The 16,606-nt window shown below is 42.8% G+C and overlaps 1 protein-coding gene and 1 non-coding gene across 2 annotated transcripts; one reads left to right on the plus strand and one right to left on the minus strand.

The window, feature by feature from the left end:
• The first annotated feature begins 9,555 nt into the window (after positions 1-9,555).
• On the plus strand, positions 9,556-9,626 carry TRNAP-AGG (transfer RNA proline (anticodon AGG)). Its single transcript has one exon. It is a non-coding gene; the product is annotated as a tRNA-Pro (tRNA).
• A 2,194-nt stretch (positions 9,627-11,820) lies between these two features.
• On the minus strand, positions 11,821-15,408 carry LOC131237784 (uncharacterized GPI-anchored protein At4g28100). Its single transcript, XM_058235774.1, has 2 exons — positions 14,642-15,408; positions 11,821-12,200 (listed from the first exon to the last, which is right to left on the minus strand). Exons 1-2 carry the CDS (start codon positions 15,260-15,262, stop codon positions 11,856-11,858), a joined length of 966 nt encoding a protein of 321 aa, XP_058091757.1. The 5' UTR covers positions 15,263-15,408; the 3' UTR covers positions 11,821-11,855.
• Between the last annotated feature and the right edge of the window lie 1,198 nt (positions 15,409-16,606).

The raw sequence follows: 16,606 nt of genomic DNA on the forward strand, positions 1-16,606 counted from the left end.
CTCGACTTAACTCAGATCAAACCCAACTCGAATCGAACTCAGATTGAACTAGTTCGGTGACTCGGTTACTTTGATATTGATGTTGCCCACCAAGTGTTCAATGAAATGACTCAAAGAAGTGTAGTTGGTGCCAAATAAAGTATATATATGAAACAAATATTTTTTTTTTCCTTTTTTTATTATTTTTATGTTGCTTATGAGGTGTTTGATGAAGTATTTGTAAAACTACTATTGCTATTTTACATAAGTGAGATTTTGAACGTGCAGTCCATGTATTTGTGAAAAAATTGCACAGGCAAACTCAAATTAAACTGACTCGAGCTACTGACCGAAATGAGCCGAGTTATCTAGTCAGGCTCAAGGACTAAGCTGAGCCGAGTTCAAGCTAGGGTCAGCAAGTGGCCGGGCTGAATCGAGCTGGTTCAACTTGTGTACACCTCTGAACAATTTCCTATAACTGCCATTAACGAAGCTCTACTAGGCCGCCACATGTGTTTGTGTGACATCCGTTCTGTCCATCGATTTCACCCCCTCAGTGTAGGAGGAGAGCCTAAAAATGAAGAATGACCAATGTTCAAGTAGCTGAAACCACAGAAACAATAGTGTTAAAGGTGTAATTGTGCCTAAAACTAGTAAATGTCATGTAGTGTGTGGCCCACCTAAGTTTCCAATGGCCTAACTTATAGGATGTCCATCCATCCTAAGGAGTGAATCTTATGAATGGATTGGATGGCATCTTCTAAAACACACTGGGCTCCACATACGATCTAGACGGTTTTAATGATGGGTAACTATTTCAAGTGGTGTGGCCCACCCAATGTTTTAGATCAGCCTATTTTTGAGATGTGGAGTAAATCTTGGTGGGTGCACCTTACGGAGGAGCAGATGCAAGCCCTGTCACAGTGGGCTTGACCGACACAATTGTTTAACAAATTTACTAATTCACTGCCCGGTTTATTGTAGATATAGCTGTTCACAAACTGACTTAGCTCGGTTAACTTGCTTGACTCACTTGAAGAGCCCTATTCGACTGAAATCAAACCTCAACTCGTATCGAACTCAAGATCAAACTAGTTCAATGACTCAGTTATTTTGACATTTATGTTGCTCACCGAGTGTTGGAGGAAATGACTAAATGAAGTGTTTGGTTGTTAGGAAGACATTGATATGAAACAAATACCCTTTTATCTTGATTTTGATATCATCCATGGAGTATTAGATAAAATACATGTAGAATGTTGCTTTTGTCTTACACGAGGGAAGAAATTGGAAGTGAACTCTATATGTTTGTTAAAATATGGTAGAGGCTTGATCTTGGCTTGAATTGGCTCGAGCTGTAGATTGAATTGAGCTGAGTCGGCCAGTGAAGCTCGAGGACTGAGCCAAGCCGAGTTGGAGGTAGGGTCCAAGCTGAGTTGAGTTGTGCCTAGAGTTGGGCATATCTGACCCGATCCGATGGATCCGACCCGTTCCGAACCGAACTGACGGCCTGGATCGGTGCAGATCGGGTAGGACCATTCAGATCCGACATTTTTTCAGATCGAAATCAGGTTCTGGTCAAATCCGAACCGGCCCAATCCGAATGGATCTGAACTGACCCAACCCGACCCGATCCGGGGTGGTTCTTATCAGTAATTCTGCTTTTTCCAATAGTATGGTCCACTTAGAGCTTTGGATATGCATCAATTTTGGGTTCAACTAATAAAATGATATGAAAAAACGAATGGACGGACTGGATAAAACACATGCATTCACGGTGGGCTCCAACAGAGTTTACTTAGTATAATAATAAGAGGTTTGCTGGAATACCATACACAACTATATAGCTGTTGTAGGATAGGATAGCTGATGCAAGCTATTGGCTATAACTGGAGGTGCGTGTCATGCGAAGACGAGCATTGATGCTCCCTTAAGCTCCGAGTTGTACAAACGGTTCAAAGGAGATCAAAGTTATATGGCCCCATAGTGATGTATTTATTGTATATACACCGTTCATCTATTTTAGAGATCATTTTAGAACATTATCCAAAAAATGAATTATATCCAAAGATCATGTGGACCACACCACAAATAGCAGCGGAGATAATGGTTTTCACCACTAAACAATTCGTAGGGCCCACCATAACGTTTATTTTCCATCCAATCTGTTCATAAGGTCACAAAGACCTTAATTAAAAGGCAAAACAAATTTCAAATTGATCCAAAACTTCAGTGAGGCTGTGACCCCGAAAAGGCTTTTAATGGTAGGCGTTCATTCCCCATTGCTTTTTCCAATGTGGTCCACCTGATAGTTAGATGTACCTTATTTTTCGTCTCAAGCCTTAAAACGAGCTCGCCAAATGGATGGACGGTTTGGATATAACACATGTCCCATGATGTGTGTACGAACGGCATGCTGCACGCAACAATGCAGGCACTTGCACGGCACGCTACACGTCGTGTACAGACGCAGCTGCTTGTAGCGCCTCGAGCTCCGAGTTGTACGAACGCCTCAAATGGGAAGGTCGGTGGACTATAGGCCCCAAAATGATGTATGTGTTTCATCTATGTCGTCCCATCTATTTTTCCAGGTCATTTCATGGTGTAAGACAAAAATTGAGGTTTATCCAAATCTCAAGTCGAACACATTAAAGGAACAGTGTTGAATGAGTGTTGACCATTAAAAAAGTTTTGGGTGCCATAAAAGTTCTGGATCCATCTATTCTTTATTTTTTCCATTCATCTGGACCTTTATGACCTAATCAACAGATTGAATTTCAAATAAACAGTACATTGGGCCTCAGGAGGATTTTAATTGTGGATATCCAATCACTATTGTTTTCCTGAGATTTATATCCCTCTCATATATTTGGGTCAAGTGATAAAATAATCTTTTAAAATGGATGAATGGAATGGATTAAAAACACACATCATGGTGAGTCTCATGGAGCACAGACCATCAGCCACCGTGCGGGTGGCAGGGAAGTAGCCAATCCGTTTCCGCTCGAATGCGATAAACATCACACGGGCCCACAATGAAGTATTTATTATATCCATACCGTTTATCATTTTTTATAATCATTTTAAAGCATTTAGAAAAAAAACAAACAAATCATATCTAAAGCTCAAACAAACCACACTGAAAATAGCAGCGAGGATAATGATTTTCACCGTTAAAAAAGTCGATTCGAATCGTACCCAACCCAATCCGACTCGGTTTCCCTGACTGAGCCAGACTCGGTTCATGTTAGGAGAACCGTGTGTCGGATCGGTTCGATTTCTGTGTCTCAGACTCGGTCCGAGATTGAATCAGGTTCGGATCAACACAACTACGTTTTGAGCCGAATCGAGTTGGACCGAATCCAATTCAACTCGGTCCGATGCCCAGCTCTAGTTGTGCCAAGCTCGACTCGGTTCAACTCGTGTACAGCTCTAATTTTGTAGATGAGGGAGAAGTACGTCTAAAATCACATGGATTGGAATGGAAGAGTTCCATCTGTCTATTGGATTTTCAACTGTACATTAGATGTCCACCAACGAGACGACTAGGATTGCCGTTCCGTGAGATTTATGGGTAGTGAACCATCTGCGGTGGACCACACTTTTTAGATGTTTTGAATCGAGGTTATGTATTGGCACGTGTACCATACAGGTGTGCACGTGCAAAACTTGCCACGTACTGCCAGAGTATGAATACTTCACCGTGGATAAAGAGGAGTTTTATGATGCATTACACGTAGCTTTGCACAGTATACACTGGTTTTAATTAGTGACAAGTAAGGAAGAGATTTCGGTAATCCAGACCATTGGTTTGTTGAGTCCCACAAATTTTTAGAGATCTACTCCGTTGAAAACTCTTAGCGACAGATATTACAGCCTTTTACAGTTGAATGTGGACAAATTCTAATCTCTTATTAACCGTCTATTTCATGGCCACAAATCAAGAGGTTAATATTTCCTTAAAGAGAATTTTATTTTACAAACAATCCATCTACGATGGGATACGTTAGATCGGTAGTATTTAAAACTCAAACATGTGGACCACTTGTAATATTTAAAAAGCCGTGTATGGCAGACAGAGAAGCAGGCATGTGCAGTATAGTCTCTGTGGAGGGTAGAGAGGCTTTGGTGAACTGGGTGGCCGTTAGCCGCTTTTCGTGTCCGATGGATATTGGGAGTTGATGCGGTTATAAGCTGATGGTAACGCCAAGTTCCGTCAGGCGGTGACCGTACGGCCCACTTAGATATTTGTGTATATCCAGGCCGTCCATCCACTGAAATCGGATTGCGTAGTGAGTTACTCACTAGGCTTTTATCGTACTGAGTAAAATCAGTTAGCCCACCTTGAATGTATGTAGTCTATCCAAGCCGTCCATCCATGTTTTCATCTAATTTAAGCAGTTGATTCCAAAATTGAAGCATATCCAAAGATCAAGTGGATTATGCCACAGGAAATGGTGGGGATAATGATTTCCACATCTGAAACCTTTATAAGCCCCACATGATGTTTAGTTGTCATCCAACTTGTTCATGAGATCATAAAAACATTGATGGAGCATAAAAACAAATATAATCTTGATCTAAAACTTTTGTGGCCTTGCTAATTTTTCAATAATAGACATTCAATTCAACTATTTCCTATGGTGTGGTCCATTTGAACATTGTATATGTTTCATTTTTTGTCTCAAGATCTAAAATTATCTGTTAAAATATGGATGGACAGAGCAGCTAAAATACATAAATCATGGTGGACCTCATAAAGTTTACTTAGTACGCTAAGCATAGTGAGTTACTCACTAAGCAAATCCGCCTCCCCATCCGCTAGCTCATTTCAGGAAAGGGGCTAAAAATGAAGCACATCTAAATATAAGTGGACGACTAATGCAGGGGAGGATGTGAGGTCGAGCACTGTCTTCTTTAAGATGATAACTATTCTAAATTCACAGAACTTCTCTGGACTCCACACAGAGACTTCTCAAATCCACAAGGAAAGAAAGTAGGAAAATATAAATAAATTCTAATAAATTTGAAATTGATTGATGAATGAATAAAAACGAGTCCACAACCCTTTAAATAGGAGTCCCAAGCAATGGGAGAGAAATCAGAATCGAACTACGACTAAAACTCTAAAAATTCACAACTTACTATAAATGGTAAACTTACTATTTATAAACGATCATGATGTCTACTAGTGCGCAAGGTTTTCGGCCAAAAATAGTAAGTGTCCTATTTGGCTTCACCCAGCTATTCTTCTAAGCCCAACGGATGAAGAGTTATAATTAAACTAAAACTTACTATTTATAGTAAAAATAGAATTAAAATAGGGAAACGACCGTCGATTTGACGGTATTTTACAAATCCGGCTTGTGCAACCTAGCATGGCTGGATCGGTTGGCTAAAGTAGCTCGTTCTACCTCAAAATCATATATTTTACGTCTAATAACTCATCCTGGATTGCGAGATACGTTTGATTTAAGGTTCGATTGTCCGGATCACTTTTATCGTCGACCGGTCCTTTTCTGATCCATCTTAGCCATGTAACTGTCCGGGACCCTCTCTACATCAACGATGCCACATGAAGCATTGGTGATTGAATGCCCATTGTTTAAAAGCTTTCTAGGGCCTACCACAATGCTTATTTTCCATCAAACCTGTTAATAAGGTCATACAGACCTGGATTAGATGAAAACACAAATAACAGCTTGATCTAAAATATTTGCAGCCCACGGTGACTTTTAAATGGTCATTCATCATTGTTTGGTGGAGCATGGTCAACCTTTTATTGGGATCTGCTTCATTTTTTTACCAACATGTGGAGGTAAAATTTGTAGAAGACATAGATATACAACACATGCATACATCAAGTTAAGTCTCATGGTCATTTTATAATATAATGTAATGTTTGGAATTTCATCACTTAGTACAGTGCTCTTGCTACGAAAACCCAAGTGTCAAATTTCGGCAAACAGTCTACATTGATATGTTTATAACGTTGTGTGTTTAGTGAGATTCTCATTCAATCGACATCACACGCGGGCATGTTTTCAAAAGCACTCCATTAATAGTTTACCATCTGCTTATATTTAAATCATCGAACACTTTTAATCATACTAGCATTCAATTAGTAGCATCAAAAGATAATTATAAATAACCATATTAGGAATATCAAGGCGAATATAGTCAACATGCAATTCCAGAAAGGAAAGCCCATTGGAAATATACACAACCCACATACGTAACCAAAATGTTCAAGAACGTAAACTAATGAAAGCAAGATTTAAGAATCCATAGGTTGAGCTCGTAGAGCTTAGTCACCATTGCTACAGGCTTCGCTTCACCCTGCTCTTCTCTGGTCTCCACAAATGGGTCCTGAGTACGCCTTCGATCCGCACTTACGTACCCTTGCATCAATTAGTTGATGCAATGCAGGCAATAACAAAATGAGTGGCCAACTCATTGAGAAATCTCATCAAGATTATGTACACAACATGTTACGTCCATTTTGGGCAACATGCAGAATATATATATATATATATATATATATATATAGATATATATATATATATATATATATATATATATATATATATATATATATATATATATATATATATTGTATGATATTGTTTAAATTCATTAATGACCTATGGATGTACATTTAATTGACAAAGAAATAGCTAGTTATCAACGAAAATAAAACAATCATATACTTACAATGACTAGCAAGATCCAAAAAGGAGTTGTTTATACAATGATCTAATCACCAATAAAAATACAACACTTGCATGCTCGCAATGACTAGCTACCAGATTACTCTTACATCAAAAGGGGACATGTAGGAAGTGCGGAAGTGTAAGCCTTCAAGATCAGACGGTCTACACAATATGAAACCTTCACGAAGCTGAAGATTAACGCTCTAGATCCAACGGCTCGCCTATTTACTATTGGAGTAGATGAGTCTATTCACCCATCTGATTCAACGGTGTAGATAGCCCCGGATCACGATCTATGAATTAGATCGTCCCATGAACAAGCCAAATGGATAAATTTCTGCGCATACTATTCATCTCTTTTTGCTCTCGGTATTCTTAATGGATTTATAAAAAAGTTTGAATGAGACTAGATTATCCAGTTATATTCCTATCTCCCATTTAAAATCAAATTCAAAGTTAAATTTGAAATCTAACCGAAATAAAGAGGTCGGAAGAAACCTAAAAACATGGGACCCACCCACTAGTGATTGCTCACCAATGGGCCCCACTGGCCTACATCCAACAAAACGACCATATAGTAACTAATCATCGGTGAAAATATAACAAATACGTGCCTACAATGATTAGTCAACCGGTAAAATCCCACACAAAAGTGTGTTTTAATAATATGTACTGTCCATTAACAAAAATACAACAAGTACGTGCTCATAATAGATATACACATAATAACACCCACTTGCTTTGTATATATAATTAGCTTAGTCATTATTAGTCAAATTTACAAACAATTTAATCACATATACAATCCTAATCACATAAAGACAGCAACAAGGACTCATAACAAGACAATCCTAATCACATATACAATTTACAATAGCCCACAAGTTTTACAATTGGCATATTATCCACTCCATCCATCAGCTCATGTAAGGATGCAAACCTAAAAATCAGACCAGTACATAAGTGGGCCATAGAATTGAAAATGGAGGAGACGGGACACCCGCCATTGAAACCTTTACGAGGCTCATTTAGATGTTTATATGCCATCCAACCCGTCCATAAGACAAGTCCCACAATTCGACACATAAAACACAAAATATCAAACTAATCAAATACTTTGGTGGGCCAAAATGTTTCAACGGTGGGCACCCATTTCCACTGTTTCATGTGGTGTGGCCCACTTGAGTTTCAAAATCCACCTAATCCATGACTTCACATCCTTGCATGACCTAGTGCAATTGATTGACGGACTAGATGTCACACGGACATCAAGGTGGGCCCCATATTTTTTGTTCGTTGCATGGGCTCCCTATCATTTATCATCTGGTAGCATTTGTTAGCTACAAAGAGGTCCCAAATACAGCCGGTTGGCCCGTAGGCTACTGTTACCCGCCAGATAAATTCCAACCATCCATGTGCGTGTGACATCCAACCCGTTAAATACGTTATCGACAACATGAAGATCATATAAAACAAAAATCAGTCACATACACTCATTGAGTGGACCACAGTTGTATTTTGTTATTTATTAATTAATGGATAGAAATTGTTTTCTATGCTGTGGCCCACCTAATAAGTGGATCACGTGTTGTATGAACATACTGTACCACTCATTTTCTTCGTACACGTGGGGCCCATGCAACGACTTGGCAACTTGATTTTAGGTAGAAGGCAAACTCCGGGGGCCCACCTGATTAATGGCCTATAAGTCCCATGTGCGCATGTTCTGCAATCTTTCCTCTCATTCACAAAATGAGGCGTGAGAGAGTATTTGTGGCACACATGCCAAGCTAGTGTAAATGTGCGGGGATCTCAGCCACTCATCTGGTGGGACCACAGCTTATGATGTTCTGGCCCATTAATCACTCATTAGGTTGGACACACGTGGACATCAGTAGAGAGCTTTCTAACCGTCCACTTTTAGCGAACACATGCAGGCTACCTGATGAATGAACCGGCGTGATTTTCGGGAGAAGAGATGATTATGGTGGCCTGAGTCTCAGGCACAACTGGGCACTGATCATCCACAACCATCAAAATTGGGAAATTTGAAAACCGACGGATGAGATTCAATGCCCCCACAAAAGGGAAATTTCAGAGCCGTTCGTTCATCAGGGACAACCATAAATGGACCAGGAACCCAAAAGTCACAATGATCAGACAATCTCGTCCGTCTAAGAGATACCAGGCAAAAATTACTTGGATTTGTTTGTGTACACCCATCTCAAAACGGATAGGATCGTCCAATCATTGTGATTTTTGGCCTATGGCCCATTGGTAGCCGTAATGGATGAACGAATGGCTCAGATGATCACACAAATTTCCGACGTACAAGGCATAGAAACAGGAGGCACGAGAATTTCGTGTTTGTGAAGGGCACTGGATCCTTTTCCTACCCGCGAAGGAAACATCAATAATTCCACACATTGCTACCGACAGTATCCATCTTGCTTTTTAGCGACAAAAAGCCGGAGGCTCCCACGGCGCATGTTAGTGGAGCCCTTGAGTGAAAAAATGGGCAGAGAGCACCCGATGCTAAAAGGATATCGGTTTTGCCTCCGTCGCAGCAAAGGTTCCAGCGTGTGTCGCAGCCCTTTAGGCGGCTTCGCAAATGAGTTCTATTGATTATGCTGAGGTTGGTACAAGGCAAGATGTGGTGGGATTTATACGGATATAGAGCTTCACGTGCGCTTTCTTGCAAAAGGCTTTGGTAGTAAGTTCATGGGCTGGAATGCTAGGCGGGGCCCACTGTACTGTTTACAAGAAATTCATCGATTTTACAAGCCCATTTTAGGAGATGCACGGATAATGAGGTGAAGTTAAAACTCCAGTGAGCAACGCGATAGTACACAGTGGAAACAAAGGGCATTTGGTCTAGTGGTATGATTCTAGCTTAGGGTGCAAGAGGTCCGAGTTCAATTCTCGGAATGCCCCATGTGTAGATATTATATCTTTGGATCCTACTCTTGCTCCGGTGGTAGACTCTCAGCCTCAGGAGTTTCAGCCCCGTGTGTATATAATTCCTTGCTCTTGGTAGACTCTCAGGAGTTTCAACACCCATGACCCATATGTATATAATTTCTTACTCTTGCTCCGGTGATAGACTCTCAGGAGTTTCAACACCCGGTCAAGGGTTCAAACATCTGTAGGTGGTGAAATCCCACTACGGCATGAGTGTGTCAGTGTGTGTGCGTGTGAAAAAGAAAAGAAAAAGGAAACAGTGGAGATTCAATGACCATGTTGAAACATTGGTATGACCACAAAAGTTTTGCATAAGTTAATGTTTTTGTGTTTTTACTTCATCCCAGTGGAAATGCCGGCTAATGTTTTTGTATTTTCACTTCATCCAAGTGAGAATGCCCCCGTAAGAAGTTTAGATGGTATGGAGCCCATGAACATTTCAACTATGGGCATTTTCTTTTCGAATTTTTCCTTTCATGTGGAGGCTTTTGGACCCGACTCATCTTTAGTCGCATGTCATAAAATGCTAAAAAAACGAATGAATTTCTCACAAACATCATAGCAGCCTCACCTAACATCCTGGTATAGGAACCTCCACAAAGGGCTTTCGCAGGGAATCCATGTCCTAGAAATTCCAGTAGCATAGCATCAAACCAACAACTATCATACATGTTTTATCTCTACAGCAGAATGCCTTCTAATTACATCACATTACATCATGCCTATGCTGAGCTCGGTCCAGATGGGCCAGGGTCAATGATGAAGCAGTGAGGAAAAGAAATTTTGAATGGGTAGTTTTCAACCCTAAAAATCAAAGGATAACATCATCACCCATGCATGATTACAGAGCCGTAGCAGCGTATTTTATTGTCGTAGCGAGAAAATGGAGAGTTCAAATCATTGAGCAGTCTCACCATGTCCCCACACCGTGAGTGGCAACTGTAGTAAAACAAACTTGTGCTAAAAGATGGAAGCATCGATTAGTGGGAGATTATATGGTAGAACCCTCTCTACACAGCTAACTTGGTTGGGTGATGTTTTAATCGGGTCCATCGATATACTGGTATCAGGACACAGGTCATACCTTTTAAGGAAGCAGAGTAGGTCTGGACAGAGTCTGTAGAGTCCACTGTGATGTATGGGTTTAATCCATGCCGTTCATTCATTTTTTTCGGATCATTTTAGGATATGAGCACAAAAGTGATGTAGATCTAAGGCTCAAGTAGACTTGAATACCTGTCTCAATTTTTTGATCCCATCCTCAGATTTTGATCTGAAAAAAATGGATGACTCACACATAATCGTGGGTCCCACAGAGTCCCCTGCCTCGACCGATTTCCATCCAGGCGAGGGGAGGACGCAATCCAGGCATTTGCATATAGGTGGACCTCACGTCTCATAGAGATGCCGTGAAAAATCTACTCGATCCGTCCGTTTCTCAAGCTCGCAATAGGATGGAAGTCCAAAACTCAGTCGGGCCACACAATGTAAAACCGTGAGAATGAAAATCTGCATAGCCAAAACCTTTTTGGAGCTTACCTGATGTTTGTATATCATCCAAACCGTCCATAAGGTCATTACCACTTGTATAATATGTAGGCACAAATATCATCCTGATCAGAAACTTTTGTGGGCCCCACAAAGTTCAACCCTTGCTGTTTCGCCTGGTGTGTCCACTTGAGTTCGATCTGCCTGGTTTTTGGAGTCCTATCCTATTGTAAGATTGAGAAATTGATGAACGGAGTGGATTTCTTGCGGGCATCTCTTTGGGCCCCACATAACTTCTGGCCATAGGAACTTCCCTGGCAGGGGCACAGCCAATTAGCGTCTCTCAATTCATGCACACGTGGAAACACGTACAAGATCCGGGCTGTTCATCTCCAACTAGCTCACACCATTCAGATGATCCTCACCATTGGTTGGGCCATTGCTAAATATTTAGTCTCAACGGTTGGTTGTACATTTTACCAACCATCCATCCGTAATCATCAGCAGACCCACAATCCGTGGCTGAGATCACCCAGTTCGTGTAACTCTTGGGGTAGGCCCCATCGGCTTAGGTCCGATTTGATAGAAGGTCCGGATCTCGCAGGCGTGTACCGCGTGTAAGGAATTGACTGCTTGAAACAACTAACTTGGATATTTATATGTACACAAAAGAACAAAAGAACAAAAAAACACATGAAATTACGTTGGAAAGGATTAGAAACGAAACGAGAAGAAGATGCAAATCCAGTAAAGAGAGGCGAGAAATATGACGAGATGGGAAGGAGATCGGACGGCAATGGAGGCAGACAGACCGTCCAGCTCAGCAGAATCAACGGCCAAAGGCATCCCGTCCCTGTCGAGGCTGCAAGATCGAGGTTCGGGAGAGCCATCATTGCCGCCCATCATGATAGCCCGCAGGACCGCTGAAACCGTGGGAATGTAGACGCTTCTGTTCTTGGCCAGGAGCCACGTCATCCCCATAAGCTCGCAATCCCTGTTGTGCATCTTGTTCTTTCTGTCCGTCTCGCTTCCGTTCGTCGCTCTCTTCCCCCCATTCAGCTGCCAAAAAAAATAAAAATAAATCAATGCACAATCCAAAGTAGGATATTACAATGAAAAGAGGGTCCACCATTGGTCTGCTACATATCAATCGATAATCTACTCGAGGCTGAAAATATCGACCTTTCGATTAAGGGTGGATTGGCGATGTGCACGTCGGGTGAGATGATGTGTACTCCCGTTTTTATTTTGCACCTAGTGGGTCCACGGTTCAGTGATCCAGACCATTGGTATGTTGGACACCACTGAGGATGGTCCAAAGCACAAGAACCATCCCAGAAAGAATGCTGGGGGTAATTTTTTTTATTATAGACCTGACATACCACCCACCTGTGCCAATTTTTTCGTAAAACGGGGGACCACGATAGAGAAGGACGGACTCAGAGGGGCAAAAATCTTCGTGCATTTGTTGCTGTACTACGTATATGCCACTTGGACAAGTCCTAAAATGTACGGGTATCAAGTCACATGCTTCATCAGAGTATCAAAACACGTGGCATACCCACTGATTAAATAACAGTTTATGCACGGGCGCTACGCTGCTCTACTGGACTTAGATTACCATTTCCTTGAAAAAGACAGCACATGCCTTCTTCCCAAACAAGGAAACGAAGGGGCATTTTGGTCATTCCGTGCAAAAAAATCATCACCAGCGGAGAGCAATCACAGCCTAAGGCGTGAATACCACTACCGGTTGGGTTCCATGGACCACTAGACTAGCCCGTACCTCGTTCACCGTCACATCTTGCTGATAGCTTACTGTGTGAGTTTCTTTTAAACTATTTCTTAAACGGTCGTGACTCCGTGGCCGTCCAAGTGCCATTCATGTGCATCAACCCACGGTTTGGACGCCATGGGTTTGATAACTTGGATAGCCAGCACTACCAAATAAATGGTAGCAAACACACATTGTAACCTTGCCAAGGAAAAGTAATAAACAATAAAAAAAAACAAGTGCATGGAGCCTTCACATACACGTAGTTGCATTTGGACTTGTGGCGTCCCCATCATTAATCAGTACCATCCATTAGGTCTAGTCCACTTTCATAGGCTGTCTTGAAAAAAAAATCATACTAATGGGATTACGAAGACGTCACTTGATCGGCATGCAAAAATGGATGGACAAGATCGTAACTAAAAGATACAACGAATGACCATCTGATTGCTGTGATGAAAGCCAAGTAGTAGAAGAAGAGTGTACTGAACCTAATGGACGGTCTAGATAGATGATTTAGATGCCAATGAGTCCAATGCAGGTGAAGGTTTCATACACTTTAACCTACCTGATCATTTCTCTTCATTTTCCAGAAAAAAAAAAAACAATTAAACAAAGCTTCGGTAGTCTGCGAAACTACCAGTTAAGATAGTCCGCAGAGTAACTGGACGGGGATTGCCTGCGACCTCGACTGCTGAAGATGGTGTTTGTGAGAAATCTACCCCGTTCTTTCCAGGGCTACACTGTAATGTTTATATGCCATCCAAACCGTTCATACGGGCATTACACTGGGATTAACTGAAAATACAAAATATTAGCTGATCCAAAACTTCTGTGGCCCCACGAAAGTTTCAACGGTGGGCGTTCAATCCCCACTGTTTCCTAACCTGCGGCCCATTTGAGTTTTCGAACTGCCTCATTTTCGGGCTCATGACGTAACATGAGCTGGCAAAACGGGTGGATGGGGTGGATTTCTCACAAACATCTCGATGGGCCCCACCTATCATCAAACTGCATGTCGCATGCAACGGGACGCGGATTGGGTGGGTGAGCAGCTCACCACCCACCACGGCCCCATCTCCATCTCTGACAGCGCACAGCCCCACCAATAAAATTCCACCACGTCATTTTACTATGGAGGTGGGTGGTGAGCTACTCGCCGCCCAATCCAGGCAATCCGCTTCCAACCAAAACAAGGCCGTCTACTCCGGCGGTCCGTGATTAGCAGCAACATACGCGGCTGAGACAAGAAGCAAAACTGCGGAGAGGTGGGCCCGGTTCACGAGGTATGACATGATGCTCTGGCCTAGAGGAGCATACAGCACCGTTAGGGTTTTGTGGGCCCATCTTACAGCGATGGAAACCATTGTTATTGTGGGCCCCATCCATAAATGGCCCATGCACCAAAAATCTCCAAGATGAAAAACCGATTAACCTGTAAAAAGGCAAATATTCTATTGCTAAGATCTCTCTATCCGAGGATTTTCGGTGCATATCCCATTTATGGTGGGTCCCACCGTATCAACGCTCTGGATTATTGGACCATGGGCTCCACATTGTACAAACTGAAAAGGTACGATACAACCTGTCAGCCCGAGCATTGCATATCCCTCCCTCTCAATCCATATTCAATAGACCGCGAACCACCAAATTCCCAAACAAAGCAACAGGCTAAGCAAAAAAAACCAGTATTCCGCGGGAGTACCGAAAGGGGTCATTCTCTCACCTGGTAGAGGCCCCTTAAGCACTTGTTACACCCTGCGAGACTCGGTGGTCCGCGGCATTCGCGCTCGAGCCTCCGCACCCTCGCATCCCCCACCACCTTCCCTTCCTCAGACACCCCAAACGCCTCTGTACAGCTCGGCACGTGCAGCCGAATCCCGCAGTGGCAGTACACCACGTCGCACGTGGCATTGGGGCGTGGCAGTTCGATCCCGCGCCGCCGCATCGCCTTCTCCAGGTTCTCCACGCACGTCTCCGAGTCATCGGGCAGGACGGGCATGTCGTATGTCGCGGTTGGCAGCCTGCCCGCCCTGCTCAGCGCCGTGCCAGAGAAGGCCGCATAAAGCCACGTGGCGAGGACTGGGCAGCAGCGGTCCTTGCTGGGGGCCTTTTTGTCCTTCCCAACGCAGGCGTGGGCGATAGCCGGGAAGAGATCTTCGGGCAGGTCGAGCGGGCAGCCCGCCACGTCGGATTGCTCGGGGAAGGCCGGGATTGTGGCCGGCGGAGAGCTTGGGAAGAATGGCTGGATGGTGGCGGGATCGGGGTTGGGCAAGGCGGTCAGGGCGGGCAGGTGGTGGAAGAAGAAGAAGAAGAGAGGAAAGAAGAGAAGAGGGAGGAGGGGCATTTTGGTCCTTCTCTTTTTACTGCTTTCGGTTTGGAGGGGGGATTGAAGGAGGTATGGTTTGCTTTTTGTTGCAAGAAAGGAAAGAGAGGAAAGAGAAAGGAGAGATGCAGGTGGGGTTGCTCGACTGGCGCTTTTTATTTTTTTCTTGGCGGTTTCCGCCAGATATACCGGGAGTTAAAAGCATAAGTCGAGCTATAATACTCTCACGGTATGACGCTTGATACGCAGGCTTTCAGTAATAGTACACGTGGCATTCTTGTTCAAACCAATGTATAGAGTTACAGTACGAAAATCAGATGGGTGAAGCAATCCTGACCTTTGATTCGTAGATACTTGTTTGTTGTAATCGGAACGTTGGATACTTTATTCTTAACCGTCCAATAGATGTTCAGCAATCCTCTAGTCAGATAATAAAAAATAGTAATTTTTGGTTCATGGAAAATCTAAAACCGGTCCTGTACTTTGGACGGTTTAGTTTTAATTATGCATATCCTACGTATGGAATTTTGAGAGTGCTTGCGTATCATCAGTCACGGTCTGCCAGAGTATCAAGGTTTTTCTTCTAAAGTTAAGGACGTGAGATGATGGGTAAATGATTTTAAATGCAGAACCACCGTACGAGCTTTTTGGCACGCGCATCGGCACGTGGCAACTTAGCGTACGTGTGCGAAATCCACGCAGTTCATCAGCGGGTCCTTCTATGCATATCTCGTCTCAAAATGAGGACGATCTGATTATCATGTGGACCACACATGCGTATTGCCCGCTTATTAGTTTACCTTAGCTGGGCAAATTTTCGATACACGTGTGGCTCGTTGATAATTTGTTCGGTTATTTCGTGGGGCCAGTTAGATGAACCACTATGATCTTCCCACGTGTGCCGCGTACAAGAGAGGAAGGACACGTGCGGGAGCGCACTTCCATTATCTATCCGAGATGGAAGGACGTTTACTCTCACGAGGCAACTCAATGCGAGTAGCTTCCGAATCCTATTCTCACAAAACGTGTTAATGTAGATATTTTATAAAAGATCCGGACCGTTCATCGTTCCTTGGACCAAAAATTATGCTGACTAAAGGTGTACATTGAAATGTGCAAATTTGTCTCTTTTTTTATTTTTTTATTTTTATTTTTTTAAATGCCCAAATTTCCATATACACGTTGGACTGAGTACCGTATGAACTATTTTTGGATAAGGGATGCATATCATGAGGCCCACAAGATGAACGATCCAGATGCTACAGATCCAATGCCACGCATTGGCACACTGGCACACTAGGGGAGATCAGGATTTGGTCCGTTACTCCCGCGAGTACCGTTCTTATTATTATAGGCGACTGCGAC

The sequence above is a fragment of the Magnolia sinica genome, chromosome 2 (genome assembly GCF_029962835.1).
Source record: "Magnolia sinica isolate HGM2019 chromosome 2, MsV1, whole genome shotgun sequence".
In the NCBI taxonomy this organism is placed as follows: Eukaryota; Viridiplantae; Streptophyta; class Magnoliopsida; order Magnoliales; family Magnoliaceae; genus Magnolia; species Magnolia sinica.

Excerpts from the sequence above, each read along its gene's own strand:
- LOC131237784 (XM_058235774.1), bottom strand. The coding sequence starts at position 15,262 with ATGCCCCTCCTCCCTCTTCTCTTCTTTCCTCTCTTCTTCTTCTTCTTC. Across the intron at positions 12,201-14,641 it reads GCTTAAGGGGCCTCTACCAG|CTGAATGGGGGGAAGAGAGC; the intron begins GTGAGAGAATGA and ends TTTTTTTGGCAG.